The sequence below is a fragment of the Rattus norvegicus genome, chromosome 7 (assembly GCF_021556685.1).
Source record: "Rattus norvegicus strain SHRSP/BbbUtx chromosome 7, alternate assembly SHRSP_T2T, whole genome shotgun sequence".
Lineage (NCBI taxonomy): Eukaryota > Metazoa > Chordata > Mammalia > Rodentia > Muridae > Rattus > Rattus norvegicus.
The window spans coordinates 19,902,331-19,925,709 of NC_141540.1; the positions used below are offsets into that span (position 1 = coordinate 19,902,331).

Sequence of the window (23,379 nt, forward strand, 5' to 3'; positions counted from 1 at the left end):
TCTCTAGCTTGTGTCAAGTTGATATTAAACCTGCTAAAATAATCTTCTAATACTATCCAAGCACCAAAATTATCCCAGAATCCTCATCCTCGGACTGTGGGAAACCTGTCCAGGATAGTGAGTGATTCATCTGCCCAACAGCCCCTCCCAACTTTGGCTGTCTAAGATCATTTTAGTCGCTGTGACAAAGGGCTTGGGAGCAGGATATTGAAAGGGGGGGGGGTCAGTTAGATTATTCAGCAGGTAAGGGTGTCTACCACCAAGCCTGTTTGATCCCTGGAACCCACACAGTGAAGGAGAATCAATTTCTGAAAATAAATTGTCCACTGAGCTTAGATAGATAGATAGATAGATAGATAGATAGATAGATAGATAGATAGATAGATAGATAGATAGATAGATGATAGACACAGACAGACAGACAAAGAGAGAGAGAGACAGAATTTTTTTATAGTAGAGGGGCTCATCTGGTGACTGAGAGGTCTAGGAGCAAGGTGCAACATCTGGTGAAGAACTTCTTACAACTTTGTAATGTGGCAGAAGGAATTGCAAGGTGAGACACTAAGTGTGCCAAGTTGGGTCTTTCCATCTTATGAAGCTGCAGTGTCATCATGGGAGCTCTACTCTGATGACCTCATCGGTTTCTAGTTAACTCAGAAAGGCCACCCTTCCCAATACCACTAAAAATTTTCAGGTGTGGATCAGAGTTTTGAGAACACCCACTGACGTTTCCAGGGTCTACCGTTCCAGAGAATTGCACCTAGGACATAGTTACAAATAGACAGTATGAGGCTGGATGATGGCTTAGTGATTAAAAGCACTTGCTGTGTAAGCAAGAAGGCCAGAATTTGGGTTCCATAATCCATGGAACAAACCAGGTGTCACCCTGCACACATCTGTGATCCCAGCACTGATGATGTAGGAGAGGGAGATTGCTTGGGCTTGCTGGCTACCAGCCTAGAAGAAAAAAAGTGCACATTCCAGATTCTGGGAGAAATCTTACCTCAAGTAGAGGAAGACACTGTTACCTACCTCTGGTACTCCTCAAAGGTTTGTGCATCTATACACACATACACCATCCACACAATACAAACTCAACCACAAGGCTCATGATTCTTTAGAGGTTTACACCTACTTCCCCACATTTTTATAGCTTGGGCTTTTTCTTTTTCCTGTGTAATCCTGGAACTTGCTATGTAGACCAGAATGGCCTCAAACTCAGAGACACTTTTGCCTCCCAAGTCCATGGGCTTTCTTGAGCATATTCTGTTTGTTGCACGTGGGCAAGGGTTTCCAGTGCTTTTGTTTGTCTTGCATGTGTTGATCTTGGTACTGTTTACTCCAGTACCTTGACAATGGGTTAAGTTACAAAACCTAACAATTCTATAATAATCCGGTTTTATGTTTGCCTCTAGCTCTAGTCTGGTCCCTACCTGGACACAACAGCTAAAAGCTTGATCAAGCAATTGAGTTGCTTATGCATTTTTCTTTATTTATTATTGTGAGAGACAGTGCTGGTGTAGGTGAATGCAGGCATGCGTATCCTTTAAGGGTCCACAGCATCACTAGCTGCGGGCTTTTGACTAGGCTTACAGTACCAAATGTGAACTCTTTTGTGGAATGGGCTCTAGATTTAAATCAGAAAGGAACTGCTACTCATAAGTCAAACCACTACTGCACCAGCAGGCACATCTTGCCTAACATGTCAGTACTGTAGCAAGCAGGGTCTACAAGCAGAGCTACCAATGACAGCTCTCTTCTAGCAGCCTACATAGCTCCTGGCACTATGAAAGCTAGGCAGGAAGCTTCCAGTCAGACCTTTTTTTAACCACTTCTTACAATCAAAGCATATGATGTGTTGCATGTACAGTGCCTGTGAGTGTATGTCTACACTTACGTGTACATGTGTATAGTCTGAGAGCATCTGTGTGTACATTCCATGTGGATACATTTGGGTGTGCAGTGTATGTGGCTGTGTGTGCACATACAGTCTTTCCTGAGGGTCAAGGTTAGAGGGACAACCTTGTAGGGAGTCCTCATCTTCCACATGGTTTGAGGCAGGGTCTTTCTCGTTTTACCCCTGCCAAAGCTCGCCCATGAGCTCCTGAATATCCTGTCTCTGTCTCACTTCCCTGAAGGATCGTTGAAATCAGAGGTGTCTGCATTAGTGAGTTCTGGGCTCTATATTCACGCAGCACTTTACCCAGAGCCATCGGCCCAGCCCAGTGATATACACATTTTTTTTTTTTTGTAAAAACATTTAGTGTCATGTGGAGATCAGAGGATAACTTGGAGTTGATTCTCCCAGTATGTCAACACCACTGGCAGTTCTTGCAAGTGGAGTCTTAGATCTGTGCCACCTCCTGCTTATGTATGCTAGACATCTCCCATCAGCAGCTTTGGCCTAGGCTGACTTCTGGTCTGTGATGTGTCCTGAAGATTCATCCCCAACTTCTTTGGGGCCTTTAGTTTTTCCTTTTTTTTTTTTTTTTCTAAATTTATTTTCTTAGACAGGGTTGAACTAGAACTTCCTGATCTCCTGTCACCACTCCCAAAGTATGAGATAACAAGTGTGAGTCATTGTGCCCAGCTTGGATCAGAGATATTTATCTGGGATTGACCCCTCTCCACACACACATACACACACACACACACACACACACACACACACACACACACACACACACACACACACACACATTCATTCCAGAATCAAGAGGCAGGGCACCCCCAGGTTCTCTTCATCCAGAGACTACGGCTTCTAAGAACAGCTGGCTGTACTTGGATTGTAAGATTTCCTTCAGGGGTGGAGAAGAACATATCTTGTTGTTGTCAGCTTTGGGCACAGAGACAAGGGAGATGGGTTCTGGGAGCGCCAGTGAAAAACAAGAGCCACTCACCTTGCAGTCACTGGCGCTCTCCACTGTCCCCATCAAGTGTCAGTCTTGAGTAAAGACAGCTGTGGTAGGGCTGACAACACTCACTGTTACCAAGCAAGCCTTCCTTGCCAGGACCCCAGATGAAGAGGCCATTGTTCGCAGCAGGTGGCAAGCCATGGGTGCTCATTCTTCCCATTCACACCAGGGGGCGCCCTCGGGCAATCCAAGATACAAGCTATTTGGGGAAGGTAGGTATAACTTCTTCCTAAACTGTTCCAAGTGAAGGCTGCCATTTCAGGTCACCAGCACTTCCTTCTTCCATCTACAGGAGCCACTTGCAGAGGGCTCACCCTTCCCCCGCTCGGGGCCCAGGATCCTCATCTTACAGCCTATTGTGCAAGATGAGCAGGCTCTAGACTAACCTACTACTGGGGACAAGTACAAGGCCCTGGTTCAGGTACATCATTTGGTGGAGAGAAAGAAGACAGAGGCTGAGCGGTGAGTTTCTGTACAGAAGTGGCTTATACATTTTAGTAACGGGCAACAGTGCAAGGGCTACAGGGAGAATAAGAGTTCGAGAGCTGGGGTTTGGCGTAAATTTTACAAAGTGTATAAAGAATCTGTGTTTCTCTACAATAACAAAAAACCAAAGGCTACAAGAGCAGTTGTATATACAAAACACGGAGATATTGCTTCACTTGCAGACAGGTTCCTGACCAGACAAGGAGACGAGACAAGAGAAGTGGGGACGGGCAGAGGAGAGCGCTGCGTGCAGAGGAGGAAGGAGGGGGGCAAGGGTGTCTTCTCCCAGCATAAATCTACAGGCAGGAGCAGGAGTGCGCAGGCCTGGGAATGCTGGAGGCCGTGCTGGCGCTGGCGCTGGCGCTGGCTATGGTGGTGTAGGCAGGAGGCAGAGCCCAGAATGTCCACCTGCTCAGCCCCTGATGCCTGGCTCTTCGGGTATCAGCTCAGAGAGGGTTTGGGGTGGGGATGCAGGGCCAGCTGGGTCACCTGGCCAGAGAGGGAAGGAGGTGATTGCTCCCTGGAGTCTGACATGGAAAACAGGAGAAGCCGGCTCCTTCCACTCATCTTCCTCACCTCTGGCTGGTCCTGTCCATCCTACCAACCTCCCTACCCTGTCAAGATGCCCACAATATCCAAGAGCAGGTACATAAGCAAGGGGCTTCTAGCTTCTCTCAAGCAGGCAGGACAGGAGAGGCCACTGGACTCCTGCTCTTCCTGGGCCATCGGGCTGGCAGGCGGAGCTCACTTGGAGGGTGGGAGCAGCCTGTCCTAGAGGGACAAGGGAGGGGCCGGGAGGACACTGGTGAGGGGCTGGCCAAGGACCGAGGACGTGCACGCACGCTGGGTGGAGGTGCAGGGCAGTCACAGGTTCTGGCAGCACTGCAGCTTATTGGGTTTCTGTCCATCGGTGGTGGGTGGCACACTGATGTCCACCACATTGTTGCCAGGGGACTCATCATGAGCTGCACGGTCAGCAATTTGCTTCTGTGACACAATACGGTAGATTTCTGCAACAGGGAGGATGTAGTGAGCAAGCTGTGTACACCGGTGAAGGCAATTTACCTTTCTGCAGGATACAGGACAGATGATTCCTAACCTTCAACTTGACAGAACCTAGAATCTCCTGGGAGTAGGGCCTCTGTGCACGCCCATAGGAGAGGATCTTGATGACATTAACTGACATGGGCAGAGCCATTCCTTGCACAATGGAGAAAGGGAACTAAGCGGTAGTTTTCATGTGTCCCCAGTCTCCTGATTGTGATGACGAGACCAGCTACGTAAGTACCTTGAGCTCCCTGAGCTGTCAGCCAAAATAAATGCTGAATTTGCCCTTTTTTAAAGAGTATTTTATCACAGCGGTAGGAAACAAAGACAATTCCCCACCATGCTGGAAGGAACCCAACCACATCACGGTAAAACAGAATTCAGAGCTGGACTCCGGGCACAGCCAAGTGGGCAGGGGCAGGAACAGGGCACAGAGCTGGTCCTACCTAGCCCATACTGCTTGTTCCTTCCTTCCCCTACAGCCCCAGAAGGGCCTATATCACAGGGACTTAGGTGAGGAACTCTGAGCCCATGCCAGCAAAGGCTAGATGTGTCATGACTCTGTGGGGGCAAGGAAGGGCTACACTGGGCCTACAGTGCTCCTAAAATAGGCATAACCTTATACCCACCCAGACCCTGGCCCACCTGTGAGGATGTTCTTGAATGCTTCCTCTACATTGGTGGAATCCAAGGCTGAGGTCTCAATGAAGGACAAGTTGTTCTTTTCTGGAAAAGAGAAAATTCTCTCTTCATGAGAGGATCTGGCTCCCACACCCCTCTCACGATACTCCTCTCTCCATAACCCTCTCCAGGACAATACCTGCCCACCTGCCAACTCAGAATCTGCTGATGGGTGGGACTAGCTCAGGGACACGAGGCTGAACACAAGTACCATGACTATGAGCCTCGACACCAGAAGGACTCAGAGCACAGTCCTACCACTTATTGGCATGTCTGCCACAAGCTCACCTGCAAAGGCACGGGCCTCGTCAGTGGGCACAGCCCGAAGATGGCGCAGGTCGCTCTTGTTGCCCACCAGCATGATAACAATGTTGCTATCTGCATGATCCCGCAGCTCCTTCAGCCAGCGCTCCACATTCTCATATGTCAAGTGCTTGGCAATGTCATATACCAGCAGTGCACCCACTGCACCACGGTAGTACCTGCAGAGTAGGTACAGACATGAACCTTATTAGACTGCAGAGTGGTGGCAGCCTCAGGGGAACCCCAGAGGATGGCCCAAGAACAGGGCCCAGACAAAGGGCAGCCATTCTATCTTTGAAGGAGACCCTTCAGGAGTGGGAGAGACTGAGGAGGGAACTTGGGGCTCAGGAATAGAAGACACCCAAAGGCCATCAACAGAAAGAGAAGATACAGCAGCTGTTTAGAGAAAAGGCTACTACCAGGCAAAAGTGACAATGCCCACTGTGCAAACAGGCCTGTACCACAGATGGGACCATTTTCATCCTCTGGGCATGAAGGACCCATGATGAGGCCAAGGCAAAGAAAATGCAAAGCACAGCAACTGAGGTGAGGGGACAGCCAGGGGGCTCTGGGGTGCAGAAAGAGGCAGATGGGTAGGTCTTAGCAATTGGGAGGCAAAATGTATGCTAAGACTGGGAGAAGATGCCAGGAACAGGAAAGCAGGTAGGCTGCCTGGGTGAGGTTGGGTGAAAGTGGAAGGCCTAAGTTAGACCTTTCCTGTCTACCCAGTAATAACCTCATGGCTAGGATATACAATAGGCTAGGTATTGGTCTGCCTCTGGGTCCTATAGCTCTTAGGTACCCTCCTACTTCTGGATCTCAGCTTTCCAGGCTCCAGTTCAGCCCCTACATACCCTTCCAAGCCTCCATGTCACATGCCCACACACCCCTGCTGGCTCCAGATCTTGACCCAAGCTAAACTCACGCAGAGGTAATGGCACGGTAGCGCTCCTGGCCAGCAGTATCCCAGATCTGAGCCTTGATGGTCTTGCCGTCCACCTGAATGCTGCGAGTGGCAAACTCCACTCCAATGGTGCTCTTGCTCTCTAGGTTGAACTCGTTTCTGGTGAAGCGTGACAGCAGGTTGCTCTTACCTACACCTGAGTCCCCAATAAGCACCACTTGGGGGCAGGGAAAGAGGAAGGAGAGGTGAGGACCCGGCAGCACCCAATGTTTCCCATATCCACCCACCAAACCTGCACGGTGGCTACCTGATTTCTGCCACCCACAGACATGCTGGGAACACACAGGCAAATGGAAGCTTCAGAAACAGTCAACACAGATACCTTTGCTTGTCTTTTTGTCTTCAGAGGAAGACTGTCCCAGCTAGAATATGGTGACATCCCAGGCCACGCTGCAGGCAGGATGGCTTGAGACTCACCAAGCCCATAGCCTGGTAGCCGAGTAAGTCAAGAATGGTCACAGAAAGTTCTGGAGCTGAGTGACCTTGAGCAAGTCACTTAACCTTTCTGGGTCACCTATTCTACGTGTGTGAACAGGAAGGCAGTAGGCCTACTTGAAGGCTGGAAATGAATACACAGGAAGGGACACAGGTGAGCATTTGTCATTATTACTGTGGCTTTGTTCGGGGCCCAGGATGTGCCAACATCAGTATAGTTAATATCTATTAGAGTCTGTCAGGTGTTTTAATAACAGGAAGCAATATTCCTCCCCTGTCCACGTTTCTTCTTCTCCAGCTGCTTTAGACAAACCGACCTTCATTCACCTGTAGTATCAACAGTTAAATGAGCAACAGGAAGATGTGTCCTGGCTACAGCCTAGACACAGCTGGCCACCACTCCTGCCTGAGGTCAGGATTACTCTACTCAGTGCTCTTTTTTTTTTGTCTTTCTTTTTTTTTGGTTCTTTTTTCTTTTTCCGGAGCTGGGGACCGAACCCAGGGCCTTGCGCTTCCTAGGCAAGCGCTCTGCCACTGAGCCAAATCCCCAATCCCTTACTCAGTGCTCTTAGAGGGTTCCATCACTGTCATCTCCTTATAAGGTTTATACACAAATGTATGTGTATGGCTTCCTTCAGCATAAAAGCTAGCCGTGTAGCAGTGATAGGCAGAAAAGGTCTCTATCTAGCCTTGTGCATGCCTCCTTGCAGCTGGAGCCATTCATGAAGATGTAACCTAGGGTTGCAGCTCAGATGGTAGACTGTCTGTCTACCATGGGTCAAGCCCTGGGTTCAATCTCCAGCACTGCATAAACTGAGCATGGTGGTGCATGCCTGTAATAACAGAACTGTAATCCCAGCACTCAGGAAGTGGAGGCAGGCAGATCAGAAGTCTAAAATCTTTTTTTTTTTTTTTCTTTTGGTTCTTTTTTTCGGAGCTGGGGACCGAACCCAGGGCCTTGCGCTTCCTAGGGAAGCGCTCTACCACTGAGCTAAATCCCCAACCCCAAGTCTAAAATCTTTAATCCCAGCACTTGGAAGGCCAGTCTGGTCTATATATCAAGCTCCAGGCTATTCAAGGCTAGAGTGAGACCCTGTTTCAAAAAGCTACCCCCCAACCTCCCAAATTAAAAAAATGAAAGAAAAAAAAAAAGGTCACTCTTGGCTACCTAACAAACTCCTTGAGGCAAGCCTGAGCCTCAAACAACAACAGTAACGAAATGGCAATCTATTCCAGAATGACTAAAAGACAACTTGGCTAGGAAAGATAAAGTGTTATGGGTTAAAGCTCCCCAGGATACAGGTGGTGACACCAGTAGACAGACTATGCAGAACTGACTGTATCAGGCTATAAAGTGAGCCCTAACCTGGCTTGGAAGACATAGCCTCCAGCGGCTGAAGCAACCAGGCTCTGGGGCCTGGGAGGGTCATTCTTAGTCCAGAACACATAATGCAGATGTGAAAGGCAGTAGGCATCTAATCAGATACCTCAGGCAGAAATATTGTGGTCCCTGAAGGCAGAGATCTGGAACTCTGTAGCTAAGGAAAGAGTTTACCAGTAGAGAGTCAAGGAAGGGAGCTGCAGGCTTGGTCATCCAAGGCCTGAGGAATAGGAAAGGGTATTCATCCAGGATCTGGCTCCCAGCCTGGAAAGATAGGCACAGCAGGGCCACAGACTGAACCTGAGCTCACTGACCCTACTGAGTATGTGAGAGACAAGCAGTGGGAGAGCTCTCAGGAGGAACCCAGGATCCACCTGGGAGTTTTAAGGCCTGGAGGGCCCAAGGCCCAACAGGTAGAGCCCTCCTTCCCCTCCTACAGCCACAGTGAGCTGCTCAGCTTACATGTCTGATTTCTCTTTCTTGAAAAGAATACATTTTTGTGGGGGCAAGGAGAAAGAGGAGAGTAAGAGGACAATGAGACAGGGTCTTACAAATGTAGCCCTGCTGACCCCAAACTTTTCACCTTCCTGCCTCAGCCTCCTGTCTTGGGATTATAAGAGTATACCAAAAGGCCAGGCTAAGAATACACTCTCTTGATGCTTTCCCACTCTGGGCACTGCCCTAATTTTCTCCTTTCTGCACATGTAATCCCTAGAAAATGCTCTCTATACTTCTGTCTCTGCCTCCAGTTCCCCAAGGCCTCTTAGGCCCCAGACTGAGCACTGTTATCCAGGGTATGGGGAGTGGAAGGGACATCCATCTTGGGATCAGGACCCCATGGTGCAGATTTGAGGCAGAGCTCACTGGCCCTGCAGAGCAGGCTAAGGAGCATGAAGTAGGAAGAGCCCTCAGGGAACTCAAGGCCCCCCAAGGAACACACCAACCTAAAGACATACCAGTGGCTATAACAAGAAAGAGGTCAAGTGTCAGTGCCTTGTTCCCAGGCAGCAGCTCAGAGGGCCCTCCTCCTACACTGTTTCTTCCTGTGCTTTAATGATGCCGCCCTGTCTGCCCACCTTAGAGCTGCTGCAAGTTATCCTTCTACTTGAAAATAGAAGGGAGCCACATGACTGGGTCCCCATATGACCCTATCCAGGCTTCTGGTTGCAAATACTATTGGTGACTCTTACATTAACCTCCATTCTGCAAGCCCAGATTGGTGCATCCTCTGCCTTTATATCCTGACAGAGCCTCAGCATTTCAAATCAGCACAACAGAATAGAGTCTCCTGCTCACCCAAATCAACTCACTAGGTACCACTTTCACATTCCCTAGCTTAGTCAATGACTCACTCACCTTGGAAGGTACTCATTCCAACCACCAATAGTCAACTTCAGTTCTTTCTTCCTCTCATACTCTATCAATCCTGTACCCTCTTCCTAACTGAAGGGACACTAGGATACTTCTGGGAACCAGTAATACAATGTTCTGTTTCCATGCGGGTTCCATCAGGTGGCTTCAGATGGTGAAGACATACAGAATTATACCTATATGTGTACTTTCTTTTGAGATAGGGTCTTATGTAGCTCAAGGGGCCTCCCAATGCACTACGTACCTGAGAAATATTGATCATTTTGCCTCTTCCTCTTGAGTGTAGGGACTAGAGGTATTTGGTAGCATGCCTACCTGGTGTATATGATGCTAGGGTTGAGAATCCAGGGTCTCATGCATTCTAGGCAAGCGTTCTACTAACTGAGCTACACCCCTAGACCTTCAATTGCTGGACAAAATGCAAAATGTGTGTGTGTGTGTGTGTGTGTGTGTGTGTGTCTGTGTCTGTGTCTGTGTGTCTGTGTCTGTGTGTCTGTCTGTCTGTCTTCCTGTTCCTTACCACCTCCAAAGGCCAGGTTATCATCTTACACTGTTATCACAGTGTCAGCCTTCTCTTGAGTTCCCAGCCAAAAGTCTGTATACTCCTCATAGCCACAAGAAAACATGTGAGCACTAGAGCCACATTGTTTGCCCCAGTCAGGGACTTAGGAGCCTAAGAACTTACATGGGTCCTAAATCCCTAAGAATCAAAGCCCAGGTCTCCCTGGGACCTACAAGGCACAGCAATATGTGTCCTGAAGCCCCTTTCCCTTCCTTGTTCTCTCTCCCACATGCTCTAGCCAGCTATATGGGCTCCTTGCTCTGCCCCCAACACACCAAGAATACAGAGTATTCTTGCCTGATCATTCTTTGTCTGGCCCTTGCCTCATGTCTTTGTAAACTCTTTAGATGCCACTTGGTTACAATCCTATTATAACTCTACTTTCCCAACCCTCCCCATTCTCTCATTCTCTGTCCTAGGTCCCTCCTCCTAACCCCCAGCTCTTGCAACCCTCACATGTGTCTAGTTTCACTCTTTTCTTTTTTGTGGCTATCAGCCCCATAAGCAGGAATCTCGGATAGTCCTGTTCCCTGTTGTATTCTCAGGCCTGGCACAAGGCCTGGCACACAGTAAGTGCCAACAACTGTCTGTGGAATAAATAAGCACACCCCAAAGCAGCTGGAATGGTCTCCCCTGTCTACCTTGTCTGGATCCAGACACATCTGTAACATACTGGGAAGATGCCCAGGTCACCCCTCTCAGGGCACAGGTGAGGATGCCCAGCCCATTCCATCTTCAGAGATGGTTGCTTTAGAGTCAAGAATAGTAAGACTGAGGCAGGCATAGTAATACATGCCTATAATTCCAGGACTCAGGAGACTGCATCAAGAGAATTATGAGTCTAAAGACAGCCTGGACTACATAGTAAACTCAATGTCAGCTTGAACTACATTTTGAGTCCCTGTCTCAAGAGACAAACAGTACTGGGGATATTGCTCAGTTGGTACAGTGCTTGTCTAAATATGCATAAAGCCCTGGGTTCAATCCCTAGCACTGCATTAAAGTGGGCGTGGTGGGCATAAGGCCAAGTCTGATGGTATACCCTGAAATTACTCTGGAGATGTAGGAGGCAGACGATCAGAAGCTCATTACCATTCTTGGTCACATAGTGAGTTTAAAACAGACTTAAGCTTCATGAGAGTCAAAAACAAAGCAAACCTGGTGTGGTGGCACATGTTTTTAATCCTAGCACTTGGAAGGCAAGCAAAGGACAGCCAGGGATACACCCTATCTGACCCTATCTCAAAACAAAAACAAAAAACCCACAAAAACAAAACTACAAAACAAACAACCTACCCCAAATCTATAAACTGACTACTAAGAGGGGGAACAAAAAGAGGCTGCTAAGATGACATACACCACCTCACACAGCCCACGGTACAGAAAAGGAGACTGCGGGTCAGCTGAGGAATGAGGAACCCAAGGCATGCTGTGACAGGGAAATGGAGGCAAAGCAGGAGTCAGAGCCTGTGTTTATCTGCAGATTTGCCCCCCACCCCCAATCACATTCACCAAGCAATGCATGTCCAGGGCAACCTGCCTGGGTAACTGTCAGGCAGAATCTGACCTCAGGGCTCTGGGACACGGCCTTTCTCTTCCATCTCAACTTCAGGTCTTCCCCTCAGGAGTCCTGGTTCTACTCCTGGAGGCAGCGAAGCCCAGTGCACCCCAGCCTGCCTATTTCCGAGGTTCCTACCACCTGGGCATTCATCAGCGATAGCTAACAAATTCTGACTCATCTTCAAGATCCAATAGTCTATGACACTCCTCAGTTCAGACTTCTGTTCTGCATGCAGACTATCACATGGTCTGGTTCACAAGGCATACAATGACAGGCTTAGCATCCTTCCAAGACTCTGTGAGTACCCAGTATAAGAATGTCCAGTTCTGGGAGGAGGACAACATTTGGGATGTTAATTAAAATAATTAAAAAAGAAGTGAAGTTCAGAGAAGGATAGATGTGGAGCTAGTAGACAAGAGCCTATAACCCAGAACCAAGGACTTTCAACCACACTGGGTGGGGTACAGACTTCTGAGCCATACAGAAACAAGCTGGACTGCAGGAATCTTCTGCCACATCTGCCCCTTACTTCCTTCCCTCAGGAGCTGCCACAGCCAGGAGAACTTTGTTCCTCACTCTCATGCCCACAGGAGTAACATGAAAACTGTGCCCTGCTCAAGAGGTCTCTCACACTTTTGCTGTCTTCTCCGTCTTGCCTCTGTTGTACAGCCTCGGGGACTCTTAGCCACAACATCTGCATGAAGACCAGGACTGTACCTTGGGCCAAGCTTATGCCCAAATGCCTCATGGGCCTACTCTTAGTAAATTCTCAAGGCCACCCCAGGGACAGACACAAATGTCAACAATCCCTCTGCAGTAAGGGATTCTCAACCCCGGAGTCCAAATCCCCAGTCCAAGGTTACACATTAGAACAATAATGCATGGAGCTGGCTGAGAGTCAGTAGATCATGCCCAGGTGAACAGCAGGAAGGCTAGGCTGCTCAGGCCATCCCCAGCACAGGATGCCTGATACACCAGAGTGGCAACTGGGCTGGCTGTCTCTACATGTAGAATGGGTATGAAATGGCATTGTTAAGAAAACAAGTGATCACATTGTCTTGGGAAAATATGGGCCCTTCAGGAAACCCCCAGCATTTCCAAAGAAGTCGGCGACTTTGCTGGATAGAAAAGGTCCCTCTGGATATGCCATTTGGCTGCTTGAACAGTCAAGCCAGTTGGCACAAAGATCTGACACCTCTCAGGAGCCCTGGATGCTCTGGCCTGCCCTGTGATAGGATGGAACCCCTGGAGACCCAATGTCGGGAAGGTGTACTCTAGGAAGTGGCCCTAACTATTCTTGGGCCTGGCACAGGGGAGGATTATTGACTTAATCTCTCAGGCTAGTGAGAGTCACTAGCACAGCAGGCCTGGTAGACACACTGCCTAGTCTGGTGTACTTGGCAGAGGGTTATAAATTCTAGGGCTAGCCCTGTCCCTGGTGTCTAGTGATTTCTGTTCTTGGGCAGGGGTGGGTACAACTCAAAAGAACAGAGTTCCTGTGCTTCCCACATGACCTATGTCCTTGAAGACTGGGCGGGCACTAATGTCTGGGAACGCTGGGAAAAAGAGTCTAAGGATGGGGCTTAGGAGATTCCAGTGCAGTAACCCTGACTCAAGTGTTCCTCAGAGAAGTTACGGCTATCCCTAGGGATCCACCAGCAGGTTGGGAAAATGGCCAGTGCCTGACAGGAGAAAATGTTGAGAGAAGAAACGTGAGGATCTATAATTAGGTACAAATAAACAACCTCACTCCTGGGGCAGAAGAGACTATTTATGGAGGAAAACAAACGGCATATGGCTACCCACTCTTGAGACCTCTTGGCCTTAGCCTTAAGGTCAAAGGAGCCAAAGTGTGATGTGGCTGCCAAAAACTGTGTTTGTGTATGAGCAGCCACTGTCGCAAGCACAGGCTTGTGGCCCTACATGTCAAAGAAATGTGACCAAAGCCTAGGATAAGGAAGTAGGGACAGGCAAAGGTGGTGGATCCAGCACAGGGGTTTGGGGGTGAGGTAGGGCTCCAGACTACTACACTTCCTGAGTTCCTACAGGTGACAAAGAGAGCCACATAGTGACAAAAGCAGCCTGTCAATACTTGTAGTGCAAACGTAGATTTTTTTTTCTTGAGACAAGGTTTTGCTATGTAGCTTAGGCTGGCCTTGAATTTATCTTCTTACCACTGAATTAAGACGCCTCTCCAAGGCTGACCAGGTTACCACCATTGTTATAATGGCTGACCTGGAGCATCTAAAGGCTGTGAGTCTCAAAAGGGATTGGCAGGTGCAGTGTACTCACATTATTCGCCACATGCAGGCAAAATGATGTGATTGGTGATAACAATCTGCCTGGCTTCCCTTTTTATTTCATAGCACTCCTTTATCTAATTTAATGGTTTAAAGTCTGAATGAAAAGGACAAATGTTAACGCTCAGGTGAGATGCCAGGAATGGAGAGGAGACCTAGGGTGAGCACTGGCAGAATGTTCACCTTGGGGGTTAGGCAGCTACTATGACTTACTGAAGAAGGTACCTGCCAGACCAGGAAAGGAGGACAGTAGGAGAGGGTAGTGGGGGCAGGTGGCTACTCTCCTTCTACCAATACCAACCCCCCAACCCCGTTGCCAGCTGCTGCAGGAGCTGATTGGTGCTTCCAGGAAGTGAGCTCTGGAGACAAGTACCAGGAATGGCAATGGAGTTCCATTGCCCCTGACCTAGTAACTGCACTTCTGGGAATGCACATCAAGGAAACAGCCCACAGGGCAAAGAGAGGACTCGGGCACACATTCAATGCCAGGCTATTTATAACAGTGAAAAGGCTGAAAACAAGCAGGGAATGACCACAGATGCCTGGATGTGATGACTTGAAGGGAAAAGATCCCCCTGCCCTGCCTGGAAGCTTCCTCCGGGTGGTCTGAGTGGGGACAGGCCCCGGACACAGCAGGACTTGAATCTTTTCTGTCACCAGAGAGCCTTCCAAATCATACTCTGCCTCTGAAGTGATACCTGGACTCTAACACCTGTAATTAGTCTCACACCTGGATATAGCCCACGCCTAGCCCATAGTGCTGTGTGGTACCCGTATCTTTGCAGAAGTCTGTCTCTGTCTCTGTCTTATGAGCCTTTTGCCACAAGGATATCCCAACTACCTCCACAACCCTGAGGGCAAAGGTATGTCCCTGGAGGATCCAGAAGTTATCTCTCAAAATCCATCACTGTCAATCAGGGAGTCTAGGACCCAAAAGCCCAGCTTGGCATAGAAGGTGTCACAATGCCAGATCCTTAAAATATGCTCACCAGAAGAATGGGGAACCCCAATGACACGGACAGAAGCTTACAAAGTAGGGAAGCTCTTCCTGAGTTAGATATGTATGTGTTGAAGGGAGGTATAATACCTGTCTTTTCCATATCTAAGCTGCAATCCTTGTCCCTAAACTTATACTCTAAGTGGCAAAACCTGTCCTGGGCTCAATCCTGCTCCACCCTTAGGAACCTGATTCTCTGAACTTCAGTTTTTCCCTTTTGTTCTGAGGACAGACTATGGCTGTGTAACATAAGTTAGCTTTTAAAAAATTAAAAAAACAAAAACAAAAACATCCAAATTCTGTTGACTTGCCACTCCTGTCTCGCCCCTTTATGTGTACCAGGTTTGCCTTGAACTCACAGATCTCTGTCTCTCTCTTGCTTCCTGAGTGTTGGGATTAAAGGTGTGTGCCACCACATTCTGCTAAATTACACTATTTTTTTCTGTGTATCTATCTATGTGGGCTCATATGAAGGGCAGAAGACAATTTGCTGACTTTTGTCCACCATGGAGGCTCCAAGATTGAACTCAGGTCATCAGGCTTGGCAGTGTACACCAATACCTAAGCTCCCTCACCAGCCCAGGTTGGCTTTGAACTGGAAAGAGATCCTCCTACCCCCAACTCTGAGTACTGGGATTCCAGGTGTGCACCACTATAGGCCTGTTTCCTGGACAAAGTGGACTGTATAAACTCAAAGAGGATTAAAAGGGACCATTGTTGTAAAGTCTCAGAATAGTGCAAGTACTGCATTTGATCTCATCCATGTTCTTTTTTTCTTTGAAAAAGGGTTCCAGTAATCCAGCCTGGCCTCTGCACTTTTGCTCTTCCTACCTCTGCCTCCCAAGTGTTGAGACTACAGGTCTGCACCATCACCAATGTTTATGCAGTGTTGGGGATAAAACCCAGGGCTTTGAGCATGCTTCTGATAAGCATGCTACTAACTGAATCACATTTCCGTCAATTACCAAGAGTTTGAACTAGTGATGAACAGACAGGCCTCAATATACCCAATTCCAAAGCACCACAATTTAGGGATACTGCACCTCATGACCCAGCCTCCACTCCAAGGTAGGCCCCGCCTGTAACAAGTCAGCCCTAGAAGGCTCAAACCAATCAGGCTTAGTGGGCACGCCCACAACCTTCTCCATCGCCCTACCACCACCTATAATCCCGCTTTCAACGTAGTCCGCCCGCCAAACCCAAGAAAGCCCCGCCCCTCAGGACGCCCCGCCCCAACGGCCTCTTCGACCACTTCGGGCCCCACCCCCTCAAGGCCCCGGCCCCGCCCCGGCGCATCCGGGGTCCATAGGCCTCTCCGAGTCTCCCTCATCTCACCGCTGCGCACTAAGGCCCAAAACCTAGCAAGCTCCACTTGCCACGGCTTCCTCAGACTCCCTACCCCGGATAGGCCCCGCTGAAGCCCCGGGCTCCACCTTGAACCCTCTGGTCCTGTATCACGGCTTCGGCCCTCCAGTCGCTACTGCGACCTTGCCTATTTGTACCCCACCGGGCGCACCTTTGAATAGGTAATCGTACTCGTCGTCCCGGGTCCCCATTGTCCTGGCGCTTCCGGCGGGATCGGCGACTCCGCAGCCCCACCACAAACACCCGACGGGGGCGGTACCGGCGCCGCGCAGAGCGGCGGTCTGGTGGCCAGTCAACGGTGAAAGCGGTAGTGACAGGCACCTGAACAAGCCAATCAAACTTAGGAGGCGAGCTCAGGGGGTGGGATCGTCCTGGGATCCACCCTTCTAGTCCTCGGTCTCCTGGAGAAAGGCGGAAGGAATGCGGACCTTTTCGAAGTGACAGATTCAGCAGCCTATCAAAAGCAGATGGAGAAAGGAGGGGCGGAAGACTTGAACAATGAAGCGGATTGACAGAGTATGTAACCAATGAGAGACTGGACTGAGACTCGGCCTTCCAGTGGACCTGTATCGAGCTACCTCTAGGTGAAGTTACGGACTCTAACGTCCTGGTGACATCATAGAACAGTGGGTTTCCTCTGGCCTTTTAGTCTAGCCCCATAAATGACCATTTCCGGGTGTATGTACGTGGATTGGGGTGCCTTCTCTGAGTTGCACTTCCCCAGTTCTTTGTTTAAACCTAAAGCTTATGCCAGTACCTCCAAAACAAATGGGGTTCCTAGGCTTTTTTCATTTGTTCTTCTCAAAAAGTTCTATTGTTTTCTGCTTTCACCATTACTCATATTTTTTTATTTTCTAAGACAGATTTTCACTATGAAACCCTAGCTAGACTGGAATTGGTGATATGGCTCAGACCATACCTGTCTGGCTTTCTTTTCCCTTTTTTTCTTTCTTGTTTTTTCGTAACAGGGTCACACCATGTAGCCCTGGCTGTCCGGAACTTGCTCTGTAGACCAGGCTGGCCTCGAACTCACAAAGAGCCGCCTATCTCAGCCTCCCAAGTGCTGGGATTAGAGGCACTTGCTACCACCACCCGGCTTGATATTATGTTTTGTTTTTTGAGACAAGGACTTATGTTACCCTGGCTAGCTTCAAGTTGAAAAGGGAGTAGCCCCTTTCCTCAGCTGCCGCCAAGGTGCTCGGTCCTTCTGAGGAAGCTAAGGCTGCATTGTGGTGAGGCCCTCACTTCATCCAGCGACTAGCTCCGTGCGGGCAGTCCACAACATGGCTTCTGTCTCCGAGCTCACCTGCATCTACTCCGACCTTATCTTGCACGATGAGGTGATGGTCACAGAGGATAAGATCAATGCCCTGATTAAAGCAGCTGGTGTCAATGTTGAACTTTTCTGGCCTGGCTTGTTTGCAAAGGCTCTGGCCAATGTCAACATTGGGAGCCTCATCTGCAATGTAGGGGCTGGTGGGCCAGCTCCAGCAGCTGGAGCTGCGCCTGCTGGTGGTCCTGCTCCATCCACCGTTGCTGCCCCAGCTGAGGAGAAGAAAGTAGAAGCAAAGAAGGAAGAATCTGAGGAGTCCGAGGATGACACGAGCTTTGGTCTTTTTGACTAAACTGCTTTTGTTAACATGTCCAATAAAGAGCTGAACCTGGGGGGTGGGGGGGGGAGAAAAGGGAGTAGAGACAGAAAAAAGGCAGAAAGAGGGGCAGGGGTTGGGGGGCCAGGAACACATGGAGAGAGGGGGCAAGGAGGACGGGGAGAGAGGGAGAAAGGGCAGAGAGTAGGAGGATGAGAGAGTGAGGAAGGGTCGCTATTGCATGCTGTGCACTATATGTTTGCAGTGCCCATAGAAGTCAGAGATGATGTTGGATCCTTGAGACTCGAGTTATAAACAGTTGTGCCACCATGTAGGCGCTGGGAATCAAACCTGGTTCCTCTGTTAGAGCAGCAATGATCTTAACCACTGAGCATTCTCTCAAGACTGAAGCTAAATTAATTAGAATGCAAAGGCTTGATTTCAATCCCTAGCACTGAAGTGGGGGAGGAAGTTATTACTGGCACTATAACAGGTGTTTAGAAGCTGCTTTGGGGCTGAAAATGGGGCTCAAATGATAGAGTTCTAGCTCAGTATGCACAAAAACTGGGTGTGGTGGCGCATGCCATTAGGAGAGTCAGGAGTTCAAGGTCATCCTGTACCACGTGAGTTTGAAGCCCTTATTAAACAACAAAAATAAGGGGCTAGAGGGAAAGCTCATCCATTAAGATCACTTTCTGCTTTTACAGAGGGCCCAGGTTTGATTCCCAGCACCAGAATGGTGGCTTACAACCATCTGTAACTACAGCTTCAGGGTGTCTGATGCCTTAGCGTCCTGGATTCATGGGGTACACATAAATCCTGAAATGCATACACAATCACATTATATGGTTGCATAATCCATATTGTGCACTTGGGAGGCAGAGGCAGAGGCAGGCAGCTGGATCTCTGAATTTGAGGCCAGTCTGGTCCATGAAGCTAGCTCCAGAACAACAATGAGGAGGGAGAGGAGGAGAGAGGAAGGAGGAGGGAGGTGAGGGAGGAGGAGGAGGAAGAATAGAGGAAAAAAAGAAAAAATATATGACCCACAAGAGAAATTTTAAAAAAGAAAGAAAAAGAAAACAAACAAAACCCTTTCATTAAAATGTGTTAGTTCCTTGTTGGTGTCTAAGAATTGCTTCACAAACCACACAAATACGGATCTCAGTCAGAAAGGGGTGGCTTATTGAACACACACCCTAATACTGAACATTCAAGACCACAGAAAAAGGAATCAGGTGCCTAATTGTGTTACCAGTCTGTTCTCAGGGCAAAAACAAGGGGAAAAGAATGCATTGAGCTCAAATGCTGGTGCAGGAAATGTTGCCCAATGGTCAACTCTGACTCAAGCCATGTTAGACATAGCATTTATATTGACCTTTAACTTGTAAAGCTATCTGGAATTTCTTAAGATTAACAAACCTCATACAGAATATAACAGGGGATATGATCAGCGTGACCCTGCTCTGAGTCAAGTTATTTCTCTGTGTCAATGACTGGCAGGCATATTACAGCAACAGTATGAAAAAGCTGGCAGGCATGGAGTAAAATGACTACAGCTATGTTGGAGAGGAGGATCAGACCACAACTTTCCTCACTTAGACCCACAGGATAACAGTAAGATGAAAGCCTGGTATTTTTGCCTTCCTTTTGTCTTGTCTCTCTTGCTTTGGATAAAGACTCTTTCTTGACCCGAAAGGCAGGTTAATCACCCAAGGAGTGTCTATCTATCTAGCTTATCTGATTCCCCATTTCTTGTAAAGTCAATGACTTAAACCTATGATCACCTTGGATTCCAAGGAAAGCAGAACCTTGCATTACTTCCTACCTTGAGATAAGGGCAAGTGTGATCAGGATAGTAAAAAAGGCCGTTTAGACGTGTAAAATTAACTTAGTCAGGATCCCCTTTGCACCCAAGACTGCATGCACTTAATAACCAGAACTCAGTGACATAACTCACTCAAGATAACCAGATGCAGTCCTAGAACCGCATGGTGCCCACTGCCCAATATGTAAGCAGAGACTAAAAGAAATGCTTTGCCTACACATATGAAGAGACACCACCTTGGTTTGCCCTATCACCAGAGAATCTCCTCTAGGATCCTGAGCCTCAAACCAGAGAATTCTGTTAGAGACTAGACTTGACCTTCATCTAAAATATACAGGTGAGCAGCCTTGGGAAGATAGGCCTAGGACTGTGGTTAGAAATTTAGAGTGGGAACGTTGTGTGATGACCCTCAGCATAATAAAATAGAACTTAAAATAGAACTTTTGTTATACCAAATACCTTCTTGCTTGTGACAGCAAGCATCTACAATGAAACAAGGCTGGACCCCAGATCAATAATGATGTCTATAGAGAGAGGACTAATCTCCTCAAGATGATGGTACCGCATTGAAGAACCAGAGCAGAGAGAACAATCAATGAGATGGCAGTTGACTTAGACTACTTAGCTACAAATACTGCTTTCTTTGTGTGTGTGTGTGTGTGTGTGTGTGTGTGTGTGTGTGTGTGTGTGTGTGTGTAAGCAAGCATGTGAAGGTCAAAATCAGGTGTCTTCCTCAATAGCTACCATGTTAGTCTTTGAACATTGAACCTGTATCTCAATAATTTGGCTATATTCATTGGTGTAGTGATTTGAATAGGTTTGACTCATGTGTTTTAATGCTTGGCCCATAGGGAGTAACATTATTGAGAGGCATTATTGGTAGTTTTGCCAGTCCCAGAACTCACTATTCAGAAAAGGATAGTCTTGAACTTAGAGATCTTCTTGACTCTGCCTTAGTAGTGCTGAGGTCAAAGCTGTGTGTTCCTATACCCAGCTAAAGCATATGTTAAAGCAATGGGGTGATAAATTCTATATAGGGGATGAAGCAGGGTAAGAGGGAAATGTTACACTGGAAGTTGGTGTTGTAATGGGACTTTGGGGGAAGCATAGGCTCTGGCAGTTGAACAGGTAAGGCTAGCCTAGTTAGCACAGATGAAAAGACTGCTTGCTTAAGAACAACAAAACCCTGGGTTCTATAACCAGAACCACAAGTATATGTGTGTGCATACATAGTGTATGGCAATCTCTAGGCCAACAGGAGCTACATGAAGCCCTTTCAGAAGATCTCTGTGACCTTCAGGTCAACTTGGTTTTCATATTCAGTTCCAGGACTACATAAACTCTGGAGACAGAGACACAGAGAGATAGTTTATTTTTACTTTGTGTTTTTTTAAATGTACAAAATGGTGTTTTGGTACACGAATTCACTTAAGACCTTCTGTGGTTAACTTTTGTGTGTGGCAAAGTATTAAGGAAAGCTATGGCATACACTGCAAATGTGATGCTGTCTTTCACACTGTTATTAACCACAAAATATGCATCACTGTCTTGATCCATTTAGTTTTTTGTTTTGTTTCTTTTTCCAGTGACCAAACCTAGGACCTATAGACAGGTGCTTAGCCACCGAGTCTCACACACAATCAGCCCTCACTTAAGTTTCTGTAGCACTAACAGAATTATCGGTACTAAGAGGCAGGGACTGTGCACACTATTGCTGTACTCTTATACTGAGTATCTGTTGAGTGAAGTAACATAACCGCAGAGCCCACATGGTAGTTAAATAATACTTGTTTCTATTCTGGGTTCTGGGGATCCTGACTCCTTTCCACTTGTCACCCTTAACTGCCTCATCCTGTCCCTCATCCTCCTACATTCCTCAGCTAATCTTGGTTATTAACTTTACATATTCAAGAAGACTAAACTACAATTGAGGAACTATCTCCACCAGATTGACCTGTGGACATGTCTACGGACATTTTCTTGATTGCTAATAGTTGAAACAGGAGATCCTAACCTACTTCAGTTATACTACCCCTAAGCAGGTGGGCCTCGACTATAAGAAACATTGTTGTACATGAGCCAACATGCAGTGTTTCTCTGTGGTCTCTGCTTCAGTTCCTGTTTTCAGATTCCTGGCTCTGGCCTTGGCCTCCCTTGGTGATGGTGGGCATTAGCCTGTAAGCCAAATAAACCCTTTCTGTATCAGCATGCTTTTGTTCAGCATTTAATCACAGCAATATACTGGTTCTAATTGCTTCTCACCAACTTCATGCTATCATTAATCATGACCCCCATCACTAGACTAGGCAGTTTCTTGCTCTCTGCCTCCTTTGATCTTAGGCACTCACTTTTCACTGCTTTTCCTAAAGCCACCAGAAAGAGTATTTATTTAGGTCTCAGGTAGACCTTGTTGACCTTGAACTCACTATGTATCAGGGATGAAGTTAAACGGAACTTCCTGCCTCCTATTTCTAAGTGCTAAGGATGAAAGGCACATGTCACCCCTTCTATCTCTGAGGGAGTTTTAAAAACAAGTGAGATCATGTTAATTGTTGGATTAAAAACCTTTTAGAAAAATATTAGGAAGATAAAGACAAGAAAAGCCTTCTAATCCATCCCTTAGTAAACACCAAGTGCTTACTATGTGCTGGCAATGTTCCCAAAGAGAGTGAGCATCTGTTATGTGAAGTAATCTCATGGCAGGTAGGATCTGGCAGCAAGAGTAAAACAAAAGGAAACCTCTCATGGAAGAGCAGGCCAATAATCCAGCTACTATGAAAGCTGAGGCAGGAGGATCAAAGGAAGCTTGAAACCATAGCCAGTTCTAGACCAGACACGTTTCCATAATCCTATTGTTCTGAAATTCAAACAAGACCTTGTTCCAAACATCTAGGCATGGTACTACATGCCTATGATCCCAACACTTGAGAGGCAGAGGCCAGAGAAAATCGAGGCCAAAGTCATCCTTGACAAAATTGTGAATTTGGAGCCAACCTGGGTTACGTAAGACCACATCTTAAATGACAATAATAAACCACCAAAAACAATGAACAGTGGGTAAGATGACTCAGTATGTAAAGTGCTTGCCTCTGGTGGTCTAAATTCAATCACTGGAGCCTAAGTGAAGATGGAAGGAGAGAACTGGATCCAGAAAGTTGTCCTCTGACCTCCATGCACACCATTCCATGTGTTGCCCACCAAACAACCCTTCAGAGAACAAACTAAAAAAAATGGAAAAACTAAAGCCACTAATGCCATCTTAAGTCCACTGCCTTGAGTTTCCTCTACTCTAACACCATTAGTGTATGACTTTGGGCCAGGTGGTGGGTGGTGCATGCCTTTAATTCTACCGTTCAGGAGATAGAGGCAAGTGGATCTCTGAATTCATGCCCAACCTGGTCTACAGAGGGAGTTCCAGGAAAACCAAGGTTACACAGAGATAGCCTATATCAAAAAACCAAACAACAACAACAAAACCAAAACCAAACCAACACACACACACACACACACACACACACACACACACACACACACACACAATGTACCTTTGGAGGTTAAATTTTAACACATTGAGAGGTTTTTTGTTTTGGTTTTGGT

General features: G+C 47.5%; 1 protein-coding gene and 1 pseudogene across 2 annotated transcripts; one reads left to right on the forward strand and one right to left on the reverse strand.

Annotated features, from left to right (window-relative positions):
• Positions 1–3,466: 3,466 nt before the first annotated feature.
• Rab11b (RAB11B, member RAS oncogene family) lies at positions 3,467–16,609 on the reverse strand. Its single transcript, NM_032617.2, has 5 exons — positions 16,520–16,609; positions 6,358–6,553; positions 5,418–5,611; positions 5,094–5,174; positions 3,467–4,411 (listed from the first exon to the last, which is right to left on the reverse strand). Exons 1-5 carry the CDS (start codon positions 16,557–16,559, stop codon positions 4,266–4,268), a joined length of 657 nt encoding a protein of 218 aa, NP_116006.1. The 5' UTR covers positions 16,560–16,609; the 3' UTR covers positions 3,467–4,265.
• Positions 16,610–17,538: 929 nt separating this feature from the next.
• On the forward strand, positions 17,539–18,026 carry Rplp1l1 (ribosomal protein lateral stalk subunit P1 like 1; annotated as a pseudogene). The gene has a single exon (XR_015625110.1). The product of XR_015625110.1 is annotated as a ribosomal protein lateral stalk subunit P1 like 1 (transcript).
• Positions 18,027–23,379: the final 5,353 nt, after the last annotated feature.

Coding starts and splice junctions, on each gene's coding strand:
- Rab11b (NM_032617.2), bottom strand. CDS start 16,559: ATGGGGACCCGGGACGACGAGTACGATTACCTATTCAAAG. Junction 5,612..6,357: donor TACCGTGCCATTACCTCTGC/GTGAGTTTAGCT, acceptor CCTACTCTGCAG/GTACTACCGTGGTGCAGTGG. Junction 5,175..5,417: donor CGAGGCCCGTGCCTTTGCAG/GTGAGCTTGTGG, acceptor TCTCTTTTCCAG/AAAAGAACAACTTGTCCTTC.